This window comes from Solanum verrucosum, unplaced genomic scaffold, assembly GCF_900185275.1.
Source record: "Solanum verrucosum unplaced genomic scaffold, falcon-dt-bn FXZP01000133.1, whole genome shotgun sequence".
Classification (NCBI taxonomy): Eukaryota; Viridiplantae; Streptophyta; class Magnoliopsida; order Solanales; family Solanaceae; genus Solanum; species Solanum verrucosum.
The window spans coordinates 501908-519265 of record NW_026020355.1 but is presented as its reverse complement, the minus strand read 5'-3'; the positions used below and the strand labels follow the sequence as shown (position 1 = coordinate 519265).

General features: G+C 27.3%; 1 protein-coding gene across 1 annotated transcript; it reads right to left on the bottom strand.

The window, feature by feature from the left end:
* Positions 1-455: 455 nt before the first annotated feature.
* Positions 456-876, bottom strand: LOC125837685 (uncharacterized). Its single transcript, XM_049516766.1, has one exon. The coding sequence runs from the start codon at positions 858-860 to the stop codon at positions 471-473; it is 390 nt and encodes a 129-aa protein (XP_049372723.1). The 5' UTR covers positions 861-876; the 3' UTR covers positions 456-470.
* Between the last annotated feature and the right edge of the window lie 16482 nt (positions 877-17358).

Sequence of the window (17358 nt, the reverse complement as noted above, 5' to 3'; positions counted from 1 at the left end):
GTGAGCTTCCATTTCATCAACTAGATAATTTTCTTCAGATCACACTCATCAGCTTTTTACAAGTATTTGATGGCCGCTAGATTTTGCACATTATGATTTCCAACCAAATCAACAACATTGTAAAATCAAATTGCTCTAAATTCCAATCTAGAATATGTTGGCATTGTCCGACCAATAATTGCTTAAATTAACCACTTGAAACTATTGATTACAGAAAAGTAGTAACATTTTCATATCAATTGCCTTGATACTTAGCTTGATGTGCAATGAAATAAGTTTTAAGTTTTCTGATCTGGATGATAAGAAATTCTGCATTAGATCTAGCAAAACTAAAGCTAAACTTCAATTGATTCAATCCAAATAAATAAATAAATTTCACTAAATAATTGTCCAACAACAACAATGGAAAAACTTATTCTAGCCCAATACTATTTACATCAATTATTAATTATGCCCCAATATCATCTCATTCAACTATCAATAGCTGAAAAGCAACTCTGCGATCGTACCAAACCTCCTCTACTCACCGGATTAGATTGCGGCGAATCCAAGCTCTTCAGCAGCAACCGCTTCACTGCTGATATCAATTCCCCCGTCGGATTGGGGGGCAGACTCTTTGCTCTGAACTTTTTGCAAAATGTCATGTGTCGATTGAAAGCTTCATCTCTTCCAATCCTTCTCGATCTCACCATTTCATCCTTCACCGCCTCCGCACACAGTCCGCATATCCATCGCCCTTCATTCCTTTCCCGAATTCTCGCTATGTACGCCTCTGTACATTCCTCTGTCAATCCACAACACTCACACTTTACAAATTGGACTTCATTTTTCATCTGAGTTTCCACCTCTTTCTTCATCATTGTTGCCTCAAATTTCTGAAACACTCGATCGACAAACATATATAAAATTCAAATACATGAATAATAACTTCATTAGAATCAAAGAAAAATAAGGGAGAGAATTAATTTTACCGTAAACTGAAAATCTTCTAAAAAATTGAAATATTATGCTACTTCGATTCTTCTTTATCTTTCTTTTTCCTACTCGCCTTCTTCTTCACCGATGATCAATCGCTTGAATATCATATACATTTCACAGCCTTGACTGGCTTTTCTAAATTACCTCAGAGACGAAATTCAATTCTTCATCTCATTGTTTATATACACAAACGAAGATAGTCCTTTTTTAACTGATCATATAGTAGTATGATTGTTTGGCAATTGTTGTAAAAGTTGTCAATGTCAGAGTATTGGTGGGGGCCCAGTCCTGCCTCAAGTGGTAGATATCGTGTGCACTACGGACCACAAAAATGGGTGAGCCTTTGCTTATCAGATGTCAGCAGAGTTCAAAATCAATTGAAACTCTTCAAGTTCCGACAAAATGCAACCAAAGATAAAGATAAAAGTACAAAATCAAAAAGATTTCAATGTAAAGTTGATTTCTTATCATCCTTTAATTTGTTATGATCCTATAATATCCAAAATTTAATACAAATCTTAAATTTTTATGCAAAGTTATTATTTTAAAATGATCCACAATTGTCTTCCAACTGATAATTTATTTAATTTATCATGAAAATCAAAATTAGCACGTTATTTATCAAAAATAGTTATAGTTTAAATATATTATAAAAAATAACATAAGCAAACATTTTCTTCTCTCCTCTCTCTTTCTCTGTTTTTTCTCTCTTACACCAATGAGCAGAAATTCAACTCAAACGTATTATGTATCAATTGTATTCAATCAAATATAGGTGAAAGTTTTGTATTTTTATTTCAATTGTATTTTGTATTTTTGTATCAATTGTATTTGTATTCGTACGAATACAATATTCATTCATCCTCTCTATCAAATGTATTTGTATTCAATCAAAGAAAGGAGGAATACAATTGATATAAAATAAATAAAGAATACAATTTGTTGTATTCTGAATTAATTGATAAAAAAATAAATACAGAATATAATGTAAATTAAATACAGAATACAATGCAATATTAAATACAAAATACAATCCATTCTCATCTCTCTCTCGATCTTGCTCACCTCTCTCCTTCCTCTCTCGCCTCTCTCCTCTTAATATGTATTCATTTTGATACAAATCAGTTTATATTTATATTTTTTTTCTCCAAAACTCGCGAAAAAATACACTCTCTCCTCTTTCTCAGATCTCGCTCGCCTCTCTCCTGCTTCCTCCCCTAACATCTTGCTCTTATTCGTAATTAAGTAAACTATAGCTATAAAGTGCCTAATATTAAAAGTTCACCTTTTTCAAGTAGTAATTAATATTTTAAAAAAATTATAAATTATTATTGCTAAAAAAATTAGACCACTGAAATTGTTTTTTTTTTTTATATAAATAAAACCTTGTAGAACCGACACTGCGTGGAACTATATATGGATACATTGGAAACCTTAAGTATATGCTTACAAATAGTCAGTCATCTATGCTCACAAAATTATGGAAGTCTTATCGTTATGATCCCAAATGTTACCTTACATGAGTGTCAAAACTTATCCGATAAAGAATTTCACTATTTTAGAATTGTTATAATTACGTTTGGTTATTAGAATTTTAGCTTGTGAAGAAGTTATGTACTATCAAAATAAATTGTGTCTAATATTTTATCCCGTATATGATTCGATGAAACATATGGGAGATAAAGAGTTTTAATCAATTTAAGATTAAAACTTGAAAATTATTTTATACATGTAGTATCCTTAATTAGTCAAATCAGTTTTTGTTTTTCAAAATCTCACAAAAACAAATACAAATTTTTCACAACTGAATTAACTTCAAGTTACTTAACCCACTTGACTTAATATTGTAACTAAGAATTTAGAAATTAGAATATTATGTAGCTTGTTGAAAACGGCTCTGCTCCAGTAATTATCAATGGTTACTTGGATGATCAACACGTGTCAATATAAATTTCTAAGGGTAAGATTGTTTTATAATTTAGTCTTAATAATGGTAATCGATAAAAACTAATTTAATTGAATTCTGTAGGACCAAATTCTTCATTTTCTATTAATGTAACCTTAATCATTCAACTCATTAAAATGAGATGTGTTTGAGTTTTGATTGCTTTTACTCGAGAAAGAGGACCACTCTCTAAGTCTAAGTATACCGATGTCATGTCAGGCAAACCCCTGTGGCTTTTAAAACCCTTTATCCCAGCTGTCGTTCTAAAATAGTTGTCTCCTCTTAAAAATTCCCTAGGGTTATTCCTAAGATAAAAACAACGATAATGGAGAGGCAAGGCACTCTCAAGGAACACATCTCCAATTTCTTACTTGTAAATTCGTCATCAATCTCGCTAGAATTGAAAAAAGACACATGGATACATGCGTTCGGAAGTAGCATCGAGATAGGTTATGATTTATGAGTAGTAGACTATGATTAGAAAATGTGTTCATAACATATATTTGATTGAAGAATCATGATTAGTCTTGCAGGCATAGACATTATGAATGCATAATAGACATGAAATTCACATAAAGAGAGTTATGGGTGGGTACGTTGATGTTATGAAGCCTTGATGGGTGTATTGTGTGTATTACCTCTATGTCAATTTGTAATGTGAATTATGTTGTAGTGGTTAACGATAAAGAGAATTACATGACTTTATAATTAACAATTCGGTTTAATCACGCTAAAAAGAGAGATATTATTTAATGTAGGGCTTTTCATGAAGGTGTGAGTTTAGTGTTGTGGCATTCTATTCATGAGAATTAACTCTAGTAATACTAGCCCGATTGTGAGGGTTCCTTTATATGGTTAAATCGCGGATCATGAATATGAAAGGTTGGTGATTGGATCTTTAGTTGATAATTGGGGCTTAGACTTGATTTGATTTCATGTATACTCTTAAGTTGAATACTCGTTGATTGGCCTTTGGACATACCTATGATTGTTGATGTTTAGAATGCATAAGCTATTGAATGATGAATCAAATTAAATTACTTTGCATTGCAAGTATACCTATAATTGTTGTAGTCTGAGTTATATCTAGAGTGTTGGTGAAACTGATCATTATTATGATGTGTGAAATAGGTAAAAGATAATTATAACCTTCATGTTGATGAGGGGCTCAAGTCCGAGGTGAGGTTTTTAGATGAGAAATTACACATATTTGAATTGAATTATTTGTGTTGTAATATACTTATAATTGCTATACTCTAGGTTATATCCCGAGACATGATGAACTAACCACTATAATATTATGTGAGAGAGGTAAGAAATAATTATACCTTCTTATATATTGATGGGTGACTCAAGTCTGAGATGAGATTTCGAACAAGAGATTACATTTACTCAGAGGGTAGGGTACTCATAAAATTACATCCTTTAGAAGTATAAAATAGACTGGGGTTACTCCTAAAATTCTCCTAAGCTTGGAGATAGCAGAGAGAAGGTAATTTTGCGCAAAGAAGGCCAAGACTCATGAAATTTTGGTCTACGTCTGTCGGAATTTGCCTCTATGAAACCTAAAGCTCGTGTTTAGAATTCTTCAGCAGTTACTTAGCATTCAGATAGAATAGTCTTAGTTGAGTAGGCTTGGCTGAGTAGTTATACCTATCGTTACTTACATAATATCTTGTTGATTATCTGGAGATTTCATGCATAGTCCTTCGGGCACGAAGTCTGAATAGTTTAATATGTGATTAGTTGTGGTTTAGATTGATAATGGACTTGATTAGTTAATGTTGATCTTGTGATGATTGTTAGGTGTTATTTTAGAGAAGGTGATTGTGGGTAATCAAAGTATGAGCATGGAACGTTCAGGAAAGAATCCTTTTGAGTAGGTAATGGTTGTTTGATTCCTGTTATGTTATATTGTTATCAATCATATGCAATGATAGTGCTTTCTTAATGTATAAGTGTGATTTGTATTCATTGTGATTGTGATGTGTGATTGTTGGTTGTCTCGAATACCACACTTGGTATATGATATTTCTCAGTTGGCTTGAGTACCACGTCTGATACATACTAACGGTTGGCTCAGGCACCACTTATGGTACAAAATATCTATATATGATTGACTTAGGTACCCCACTGATACATACTAGCTATTAACTCGGTTACCACATCTGATACATCAATTATGTGCGTGTGAATTCCATGAGTGATCTTGATTTAGTTTTTCATAATGAGACTATTACATGTTTGTTCATAAGTGGCCAGATTGATATATTTAAAGGCTGGGGTGGTTCTTCTGTTGTCCAGGATTGCATGTGATATACTATGGTTGATGTTTTGGGGGTTCTTGGGTGGTCTGAGTTATCTAAGATAGTATTTAATATTTAATCATGTGTGGATTGAGTTGAGGAAAATAAGTAAGAGTGTTGCTCGTCAATATAGTTGGTGGTGGATTTGAGATTAGGAATGGATTCAGTGAGAAAGACTCAGGTGTTGACAGAATTGGTGATTTCGAAAAGTCGTTATGTGATAACGTGGTTAGATGATGATCCGTTTGGAAGGTGAATGACTCTTAGTGGGGGAGTTGGTAGCGAAATAAGGTGGAGTGATTTGGAAGGAAATGTGTGAATCCAAAGGTGGTAGTATTCAGTCATAGGGGTGGTAATTGAAGGATCGGGGTCCTAAATTATATCTTTAAGTTGCATGTTTCTTGATTCACTCTTTTGTAGTAGATGTCAAAGATGGGTGCCCGGTTAACTAAGAAGGGGACGGGCACAGTAGTTACATGAACCCCTTTCTTTCAGTTTTTTGTCAGCGTTTTTTCACCCAGTGCTCTTAAGATCATAGAAGCAATGTAGTAGAAAAAGAAGATTTGTTGCAATGTAGCTCCATAAGAATCATAAATAAAAACATATGAAATATTAGCAGAAAAATCGATAACCATATTTTGTTGACTTAGAATCTGTTTGGCCTTACTACTAAAAACGACATACTTTTAGAAGCACTTTTTTAAAATGCCTTTTCAAAAAAGTGTTTTTTGAAAGAAAAAAAAAGGCAATTTGTGTTTGACTAATTCATTTGAAAAGTGTTTTTAATAAGCAAATTGTATTTGACAGATGTTTTTTAACAATTGCTTTTGAGAGTCAAATTACGAAAAAAGAATAACTATTAATTTGTTTTATACAGAGAAACTATTTTAAATATCTATTATAAAAAAGTTAATTAAACTTTTATTTTTATTAAATTAAAATGTACATATTTTAAATTTTCAATCAATATTATACCTTTTACTGAGTTGAAATCTTTAATTGTTATTTTTTTTCTCTCTTTTTTCTAACCTCACAAAAATATTGTTATTATCTTTTTTCTTCTAATTCTGTAAAATTATACGTAAAATAATATGTAAAATATAAAATAATAATATATAATTGTAAAATAAAATGTAAAATTTATTATATTAAAATAAAAAATAAATTTCTTAAATGAAATTTAACCAAACTTTGAGATATGTTAATTAATTATAAGAGATATATTGGTAAATATGTATATATGAAAGGGATATCTTAGTCTTGAAAAAAATATTTTTTGTTTATGTTTCTGCTTTTTGTTTTAAAGCAGAACTTTTTAGCTTCTTCCTAACAACAGAAAAATTGCTTCTGTTTCTATTTAAAAACACTTTAATTAATTTGTCAAACATGTAATGTTTTAACAAAAGTGTTTTTTTTTTCAAAATAAGTGTTTCTGATCTCCCAGCAACAATGTCAAACAGCTCTTAGACTTACTTATACTTATGTATTACAATAAAGAATTATGATGTCAATATGTCAAGAAACATCTCAATTATATTAGAGTAACACCTTATACATGTAAAATTATTTTTAAAAGGTACAAAATCGTTAAAAAATTCAAAAAAATAAAATGATTGTGTTTAATGAGATAGGTTGAAAAAAATTAGAACATACTATAAGAATGAATTAATAAGTCCTATAAATTAATATTAAATGAGATGCGATGTCATTTTGTACTAAAGTAGTTAATATTTTCAATTGTGTTAATATTGGATTATATATATGTAATTATAAATTCTGATATAGCATTCAATATTTCGATAATTTCATTATAAATATTGAATATCATATTGATTATTAAAATATTTCAAAATACATACCAATATCGCAACATGAAAATCACAATACCATTTTTTATTTTATTTTAATAGGATATTTTGATATCTAATGTATAATAATGTACGCCCCTAATTATGGTAACTCAACTAACTACTCACTAGTCAGGAATTGAAAAGTGAGTGAATTGGGTATGTGTACTATTGAAAGTGTAGTACACTAGGTCATAAGAAAATGAGACAAGTGGTACTCTTGTTTTAATTATGTGATTTAATTTGATTGAGCTTAAAACTTAAGAAATATAAAAAAATTATAAGATTTAAAATAAATGTCAAGATTAATGGACTTTTTACTATATAAGAAGAGTGAATAAATTCACTCCTCTTTCGACACGTGGCACCAAAAAAAAGGAGAGGGTTGAACATAAGTGTGAATGTGAGGGTATTTTGGGTATTTAAAAATACCCTCACATTCACACTTATCTACTAAAAAAAATTACTATATAATATATATAATGTATAATATAAGTACTAGATAAGTGTGAAAGTGAGGGTATTTTGGGTATTTAAAAATACCCTCACATTCACACTTATCTACTAAAAAATATATATATAAGTAGTAGATTTAAATATATTTAAAAATAATATAAGTAATACTATACTTAGTATGCTTAAAAATAGTAAAAACTACATAAAAAGTACTACATATCATATTACAATAATTAACAATTATTTGACACTTTCAATTCTATCAATGCCATATAAATTAGGATAAAAAAGGTAACATTTATATTCAAAAATAATATAAGTAATACTATACATTATAATAATTAATAGCTTAAATATTTAAAAGTTATATAAAAAATTTAATTGACTCTCTAAATTCTATTGCTACCACATAAAATGGATTATATGATAAACATATATTGTTTGAAATTGACGAAAAATAAACTATAAATTACAATAATTAACAAAAAAAATTGTCGGCTCCAAAAAATCTATCAATTAAGAACATATATTGTTTCAAATTGACGAAAAAGAAACTATAAATTACAATAATTAACAAAAAAATTCTCCCGACTCCAACAAATCTATCAATTAATGCCACATAAATTGGGATATGGAAAATAACATATATTCTTTAAAAATTAAGTTCAAAATGTACTATAAAATACAATAATTAACAACTTAATATAGTAAAGAGACATATAAAAAATGGTTAATATTTGAAATTTTGCATGTGCCACATAAATTAGAACAAAGAGAGTAATAAATATTATTTTCAAAATTCTGTAAAAAAAAGGTACTACAAATCACAATAGCTAACAATTTAAAATATTTTTAGAATCATATAAAAATTTCAATAACTTCTCAAATTTCATAATATATGACATAAGAAGAGGGAATAACCAATATATTTATAAAAAGAAATGACATATAAAATGAAATGGACAGAGTATTAGTTTTTGAAAATGGAAAAGGACAAAACACATATAAAATTAAAAGACATAAAAAAAAATTGGTTTAACTCTCAAACATAAAAAGTAACATATGTTATTAAAAACTTTAATAAAAAGTACTATAATTTACAATAAATAATAACTTAAAATATCTACAAGACAACAAAAAAAAGACTAATTTTTGTACTGCTTGTGTCACATAAATTAGGATTGGGATGATTTTAAAATTTTAATTTTGGTTATACATTATAAAATAGCCGAAAAATTGAATGATATAATTTTTTTTTAAATAACCGAATGAATCGTCCTATCGATAACCCTAATGTTACTTCTACTCTGTTTATTTTTACTTAAATTTAGAAAGATATGTTTCATTTCTACCCTCAATCTTATCGGTACATTTATTTGCTATTTGAAATTGAAATTAAAAAGACAAATGACAAATAAGTTTTTATATTAGCTCACTTATGAGCAAAATATATTATAACAATCTTTACTAATTTTATAACAATACATAAACTATACTCTCTCCGTCCCATATTAGATGGGCACTTCCAACTTTACACGGTGATTAAGAAATCATTAATACATTGGAAGACTTCACCATTTTACCCTTTGTTTATATCAATGCACATTGAAATGAGTTACAAAAAATACACATACAATATAGGAATGGTCATATTAATTGTAGGGTAAAATGGAAAAGAATTAATTAATTCTATCCTAATTTAATAAGTGCTCAAATAATATGAAATTTTTTTTTTTAGTAAGATTCTCATCTAATATGGGACGGAGAGAGTAACAATATAACTTTATTAATGTTGAGCTCGGGCAGCGCCCGGGCTTTCTTTACTAGTTTAAATAGAAGAGTGAATACATTTTTATAGATTTTTTTACCAAATATATACGATCCAACATAGAAATTTTTTGTCAAAAATAAATAAATAAATTGTTTTTGTTGAGATTGATTAAAAAGGAATGTTACATAAATTAAAACAGAAAAAATACTATTTCCTCCCTTTACTTTTACTTGTCATAGTTTGACTTGATACACCATTTAGAAAAAAAAATTAATGATATAAGTATTTTACTAAACTATCTCCTATTAAATAATGTCGTGGAAAATAATTTGGAAAAAAAGTATTTAATGTTAAGGGTAAAACATTGAAAAAAATTATTATCTTTTTTTTATATATTAAAAGTTACAAGTAAAAATAAAAATCTATTTTAGAAATTAGTGACAAATAATAGTGAACGAAGAGAGTAATTTATAACTGTAGTTTTAACATATGGTTGGAATTGTAAAATCCAAGGGATGCGTAACGATACACGACTCTTGATAACGCACGTTCCTTATCACCTCTCGTTTTATTTATTTTGTTTGTCTTTTTTTCCAAATTTCATTATCCTCCATTGTACATGACCATTCCTTGATGACCCATGGGCCTTATGGTCTCTTTAAATTTTTGTCCTTTCTTCATATTATTCATTTGTATTTATTTTTCATTTATTTAGAAAAAAAGAAAAGAAAAGATTGAATTGAATAAGATTTGTCGGTTTCACTAAATTTATTATTTTGGAATTATATTTAAAATCTCCCACAGGATAACTTCTTCCGTAATTAGTAATACTAGTTAAAATATATGTGTTTTACACATATGTATTATGTTAATAAATAAATATAAAAATAATAAGTTATTGTGTGTACGCTGTATTATTAAGTATATTTTGTTTTATTTTAAAAAAACAACATAAGTCTTTTAAAAGAAAAAATGTGAACTTAAAAAAAAACATGATAACTCACCATCACACTAACAATTAATGAGCAAAATTAAATAGAGATAACAAAATTTCACCATTCATGACATTAAAAGTCAAAATGATCCTGCTATTGATGCACAAAAATACTCTATAATTAATAAGGTAAAGAAAAAAGCGAACCACATTGTATATGAGCATCATAATATAAAATAATCATTTGCTACAAATTAACAATAACATAAAGAATTACGGTAAAACAATGACAACCTGAAGGATGCGAAGGAAGAACTAAAGGTTAATATCACGATAGTAAGTAAATAAATATTTAATAGTTATAACTTGATTAATTTTAAAGTCCTAAATATTATGTTAATAATTAAATGACAAATATTTGAGGAACATAGTAAATGGTATTTTTTGTCAACTGTAGAGTTTTTTTAATGAAGGGAAAAAAGTCAATAATATTTCTAAGGGGCCTTCATGCTTAATGTGCGTGCATTGCACGTGTCCCTCGTATCAATAAGAACATCTATATATATATAATAGGAGAGGTGATAGCGCTTACGTGTCAGCACCACAATTAATCTCTATTTTTTATTTTAAAAATTGAAAGTAAGAAACTGTTTTTTTCTTAAAAGTAACCGAATTTAGAGGAAAAAACGTATGTGGAGATCATCAGTTTTTACACAATTTGAATTCTAAATAAATTTGAACAGTAAATCACGTTTTACTCCTTTTTAATAGCAACAGAATGTGAGTTTTTTAAAATATTTATTATAATTAATGTGAAATCAGTTTTAAAAATTCTCCTTTCATAATTAAAAATAATGTTCCTAAATCATCTCTATTATATATATATATATTGTATTAACGTGAAATCAGTTTTGAAAAAATAAATTATTATCCCACTAAATATGGAGTTTTAAAACTTCCTATTACACTCCTACTTCTAAACAAATTGAAAAACTTTTAAACTAAAATTATTTTTTAAATTATTTATTTTAAAAAAACGCATTGTAGGGAAGTTTCTTTTAAATTTATTATTTAACTATCATTTAAAGTTTTAAGTTTTATATCAGATCTTTTTTCTTATTTGCATTTTAAATAATTATATTTTAATAAAATACAACCTATAATCTACATGTTCTATCTTTACTGATAAAAATACTTGAACTAATAATAATAATAATAATAACAATAATTTTTTTTGTTTAACTTAGCTTAAAATTTAAAATATCTGTAAACTTTTAAATTAAAATTATTCATTTAAGTAAATATACTAACAAAACAATCTGTTTAATTTGAATTAAATTAATATAAAACACGGCAGTATAGCACTTTCCCTTTAAGCTTATCCCATTTCTCCACTGCCCTTGAAACACGGATGCACAGTTTAAAATTTTAAAAATTAAAATTTAAAATTTCAATAAACAATGATTTTGTCCTCCTTTTTTTTAGAAAAAAACTATTTTTCAACTAATAGAAAACGGTTACAAAATTCAAACGCTTTATATAGACTACTGATAAAGAAAATTATTGTTTACAAGTTGTTCTCTCAACTTTTTTGTATTTCTCTTTTTTATTTTTTTATAAATTCTTGAATTCAAGTGCTAATTTCTATATTCTTTTTCGGGTTTATGTTGTCGAATTCAAAAGGTGATATTTTAATGTTTTGACGATCCTTGAAGTTGAAAAGCAACACCAAAATTACTTCAAAGTATTGCCAGAGGTTTGCTTCTATAATATTTTTTAAATATTGATAAATTTGTTCATTATATTAATTCATATCTCTTATTTTTTTTATTTTTTGCAGATTTTCAATGTTAGTACAAGATAAATGAGAAATTGTCATAGCAAAATATATAAACTAATAAAACTATCACTATCAAAAACACAGAAGACATTAAATTGTTTATCGTAATATTATACTTTGATTAGAATGATGTGCTAATTTCTATATTCTTTTTCGGGTTTATGTTGTCGAATTCCAAAGGTGATATTTTAATGTTTTGAAGATCCTTGAAGTTGAAAAGCAACACCAAAATTACTTCGAAGTATTGCCAGAGGTTTGTTTCTATAATATTTTTTAATATTTGATAAATTTGTTCATTATATTAATTCATATCTCTTTTTTTTTTTTTTTTTTTTTTTTGCAAATTCTCAAGCGTAGCACAAGATAATGAGAAATTGTCATAGCAAAATTTATAAACTTATAATACTATCACAATCAAAAACACAGAAGACATTAAATTGTTTATCATAATATTATACTTTGATTAGAATGATGAGTTCTAGAAAATATATATTTAATATAATTATTGTGCTTAATTTTTTTTAATTCAAGTGCTAATCTTTATATTTCTTTTGTGTTTATGTTGTCAAATTCAAATGCTTTACATACGTGCTACTGATAAAGAAAATCATTGTTTACAAGTTGTTCTCTCAACTTTTTTGTAGCTATGCTTAATTTTTGTTAATAAATTCTTGAATTTAAGTGCTAATTTCTATCTTCTTTTTAGGTTTATGTTGTCGAATTCAAAAGGTAAGATTTTAATGTTTTGAAGATCCTTGAAGTAGAAAAGCAACACCAAAATTACTTCAAAGTAATTGCTAAAGGTTTGTTTTTATAATATTTTTTTAGAATTTAATAATTTATTCATTATATTAATTCATATCTCTTATTTGTTTTTTTTGTTTTTTTATGCAGAATTTCAACCTTAGCACAAGATAAATGAGAAATTGTCATACCAAAATTTATAAGCTGATAACACCTATCTTTATCATAAACATAGAAGACATTAAATTATGTTTATTATAAATTTGATAATACCTATCACTATCACAAACATAGAAGGCAATAAATTATGTTTATCATAATATTACTTTAAGCAATATCACAATTATAAGTCATTTAACAAATTTAAGAGTATATCAATTATATAAAAGGAATTCGTAAAGAAGTGAATTTTTACGAATTTAAGACTATTTATCATAGTAGTGAATTTTTTTATTAATAATAATATTAATTATGATTATTTTTACATTTATGTCAAATTTTTAATTATATTTTTACACAAAATTAATACAATAAATAATATTTTGAATAAAACATATATAAAATGTATCAAGATGTTACTTAATCGATATCAAATATTTCATATGGAATGTTAGAATTAATAAATTATTAACATAGTTATTTATTCAAATGACATAAAAAGAATAAAGTACAGACACGTTAATTTATTCGAAGTATTTGATGTTTGATTATCCTTAAAAAAATTCAACATAATATATATATTTTTATTTTTTATTAGTTATTTTTAATTATAAAATTATTATATTTTAAATTATCCGCGCAACGCGCGGGCACGTATACTAGTATATTTTAAAATAACATAAATAATATATAAAAGACGTGTTTGCTTCAATAAAAAAATTTAGATTACGAATTTATGACTAATCATGTATAAGAATTTGATCCAATTCAATAGTTCTTCCTTTAGTTTATTTAAATACTCACTTTATTTGTGCCAGGACCATGCAAGGCGAATGAGCAATGAGTGAGGGACCTTTATGCTAACCTCGTGGAAATTGACGTGACAATAAAAGGGCACGGATGTGAAAAGCAAGAAGAAGAAAGTTGACTCTGGAAAGTCCATACATGTGGAGGAGGATTTTCCTATACCTCCGGTTTTGGGCCCTTTTGAATCATTGGCAAGTGAGTTAGAGATTGTGAAGGACATTGTGACGAAGCTGCCTCAAGGGTCGGGTGAGTCGTCTTCAGGGCCAGTATCTTATGTGCCACAAAGTGAGTTTGATGCCCATTTTAAAGACCAAAGGAAGCAGAAAGCTCGGCTTGCAAATTTGGAGAAGGCCTATGCCGATTTGGCGAAGTCGCATGGTGAATTGAGCATCTCACATAGCAAGATGAAGAAGTGGGAGAAGAGTAGAGAAAAGTTCTTTACTCGGATGTGGAAAGGAGTCAAAGGACTTTGGAAGGTGTTGAAGGCAAATGAGTCACTCCCGATTTCGAGGCCGGAGGAAGATGGACATGAGCCAGCTGCATGGAGCGTTGATGGTGGAGCTGAGGATAGCGAGGGCATCGATACTGATGGAGATGATTGAGGCAGCCTAGAGAGCCCTTTCGTATTCTCTTTATGAGTTTCATAGTGTGCTATGAGGACACAACATCATTTTTAGTTGGGGGTGCTCCCCTTTCGATTGTTCCTTTTGTTTTGTTTAACATTTTAGATTGACGTTTTTTATGCTTTTGTTTATTGTGTTGATTGTTCGCTTCTATTATGTTTTTACTTCTGTTATAATAGTACCTTTTGTTAGTGTCCGTTTGTAGTAATAAATTGTGGTGGTAATGTTTTATTCTTGTATGCCTTGAAGCAGGGGAAGTTTGAGTACCCATAGCTTGTGAGATTGGGATGTTACATGTGATAATAGGAAAAGTTAGTTTCATGTGAAAAATTATTATGTGTATTTCAAAGTTAGGATGCTAGTATGAGTATTTTGGGTTGGTAGTAATGATTATGTATAGTGGTCTTATTAATTAAGTTGAGCCTTTGGTGAACATAGTGTGGTGTTGTAGTAACTGTAAGAGAAGTTTACTAATAAGTGACATTTTTTTTATGATGATTAACTTGATAATAGAAATGTTAAGAGACTGAGTGGTAGAAATTGATGATAATAATGATGCTTGACTTCATTATGTGATGACTTCTATGTAAGTTACATGTGTGGATTTATGTTAGTGACCAGGGTAGAAAGTGTGCTAAGAATTTAATAATGAAATTATAACCTTATGTGAGTGACTAAAGTAACAGAGTAATAAGGAATATAGAAAAGTATTATTTGTGATATAATAAGGTGACATAATTGTATTGTTATTTTTATTGATTTTGTGATATTTTATGTGGAACAAATCCGGATCGACTATGATGCCTACTCGGTACGTGTGGTGTATTGATACTACTTTTACTACATCTTTTAGTATTGTAGGTTTTTTTAGGTTGTTTGAAGCGTGGAATGATGGTTACTCATCGTCAGCTTCCATCTATTCTGTACTCAAGTAGAAGTTATGTCGGTCTTTTACATAATTTATTTTAATTTCTGATTCTACTCCATCAAGATGTTCTTGTACCTGTCTAAACTAGGTCCTTGAAAAATGTTGCTATTTTGTTAACTTCTCAAATTTTTTTATTTTATTTTTACTTTGTCATGGAGGTTTTTAAGATTTAAATAATTTTCTACTAAATGGGAAAGGATATTAAGGGTTTTGCCTATCTAACTAAATTAGAGTAGCTGTCCAAATGGTCCCATAGTTTGGATTATGACAATGTCTATATAATTATGGTTAAGGTAATGAATAATTTAAAATAAAATTATTTTTAAATATGAAAAAACATTATTTTAGAACATACTATATTATAAAAATAAGTGTTACATCAAATTTAACATAGGAACTAATATTTTATAATTGTTATACTAGTAGATTGTCCATTCAATTTGTTTATGAACTACTATTTACATTCATGTATGTATATTAGATCATCTCCAACCCATCGCTATTTTACTCTCTATTCTCTATATATTTAGAGAGTAAAATAGAGAATGGGTTCTCCAACCAGTCTCTATTTCACTCTCTATTATTTAATTATAGAGAGGTGAATAGTAGTTCTCCAAATTTGGAGAACTACTATTCACCTCTCTATTTTACTTTTTGATTATATAATATTATTTCTATTATATTACTAATTGAGTCTTTATCATTTGTAATTATTTTCTAATGTAATATAACATTTAAAAATATATTATTAACAAGTTACTATTTCCGCCCAAATTAATAATTTTCTATTTTATTTTTTAAAAGAAATGGTCACTTTAAATATGTAATTTAAATTTATTTTAATGTTATTTATATTATATAAGATTATTAATTAAGTGTATAATATTTGTAACTATTTTCTAAGTAATATAACATCTAAAACATATTATTGATATGTATACTACTTCCATCCCGAATTAATATTTTTTCTAATTTAATTTATTTATTTTTTTTTTGTCATTTTAAATATGTAATTTAGATTATAATTATTTTTCTTGATGAAGTATGCACAAAATTTACATGATAATTCAAACAATCTACTTTTATGTCATAGTGATAAATATTAGACTACACTTTTTAAAGAGTGAAAATATTTGATGCAGTAGTTCAAAATGGATAGGAAAAGTAAATTAGTATACGAAATAATTGGATACAAGATGAAATTGTTAATTTAAACAATTTTTAGCTACACATGAAAAATAAGGACAAAAAATGCTCATTTTGAACTCCGTAATACATTAATAGAACATTTATGAGAGTAACGTAACTTGAAAGTTGAGTATTTATGTAAAATTTAAAATAAATTTTACGATAATACAATATTTATGATGCAATTATATTTCATCAATGATTTCACTTTTATTTGAATTGTTCGTTAATATATATTATATATAATATTTATTGCAATTTTTGTTATTTAGAAATTTAGAATAAAATATAATTTTATATTAAATGAAAAATTTGAAAGAAATAATAATTTTGTATTACATAAAGATTGTAGAGTGATTAAAAGAAATAATAATTTTGTATTACATAAAGATTGTAGAGTGATTATTTGTAAAAGAAGAAATGATTTATATTATGAAATAAGAAAATAAGAATGAAATAGAAATAATAATATAATATTGAGGAGAGAGAAAAATATTCATTTTTAGAGAGTAAAATAAAGAATTGAATTTGAGTTAGTTGTCTGGAAAAATACAGAACTCTATATTTGGAGAGTAAAATAGAGGATAGGGTTGGAGATACCCATATAAACTTTTTTTTGGATAATAATGTATCTACTAATTTGGACAATTCATGTATGTATATTCCCTAAGTGATATGAACCTTTTAAAATAACAATGTATCTTTTAGTCTGGAGATTGAACATGGTGACCTTTGAAGTGATATCTCAACCTATAAATAGAGATATCACTCACCATTGTAAGATACACTTGAATAGAAGAAAAGTTCTATCCTTCGTCTATACATCTTGTCT

Coding starts and splice junctions, on each gene's coding strand:
- LOC125837685 (XM_049516766.1), bottom strand. CDS start 860: ATGATGAAGAAAGAGGTGGAAACTCAGATGAAAAATGAAGTCCAATTT.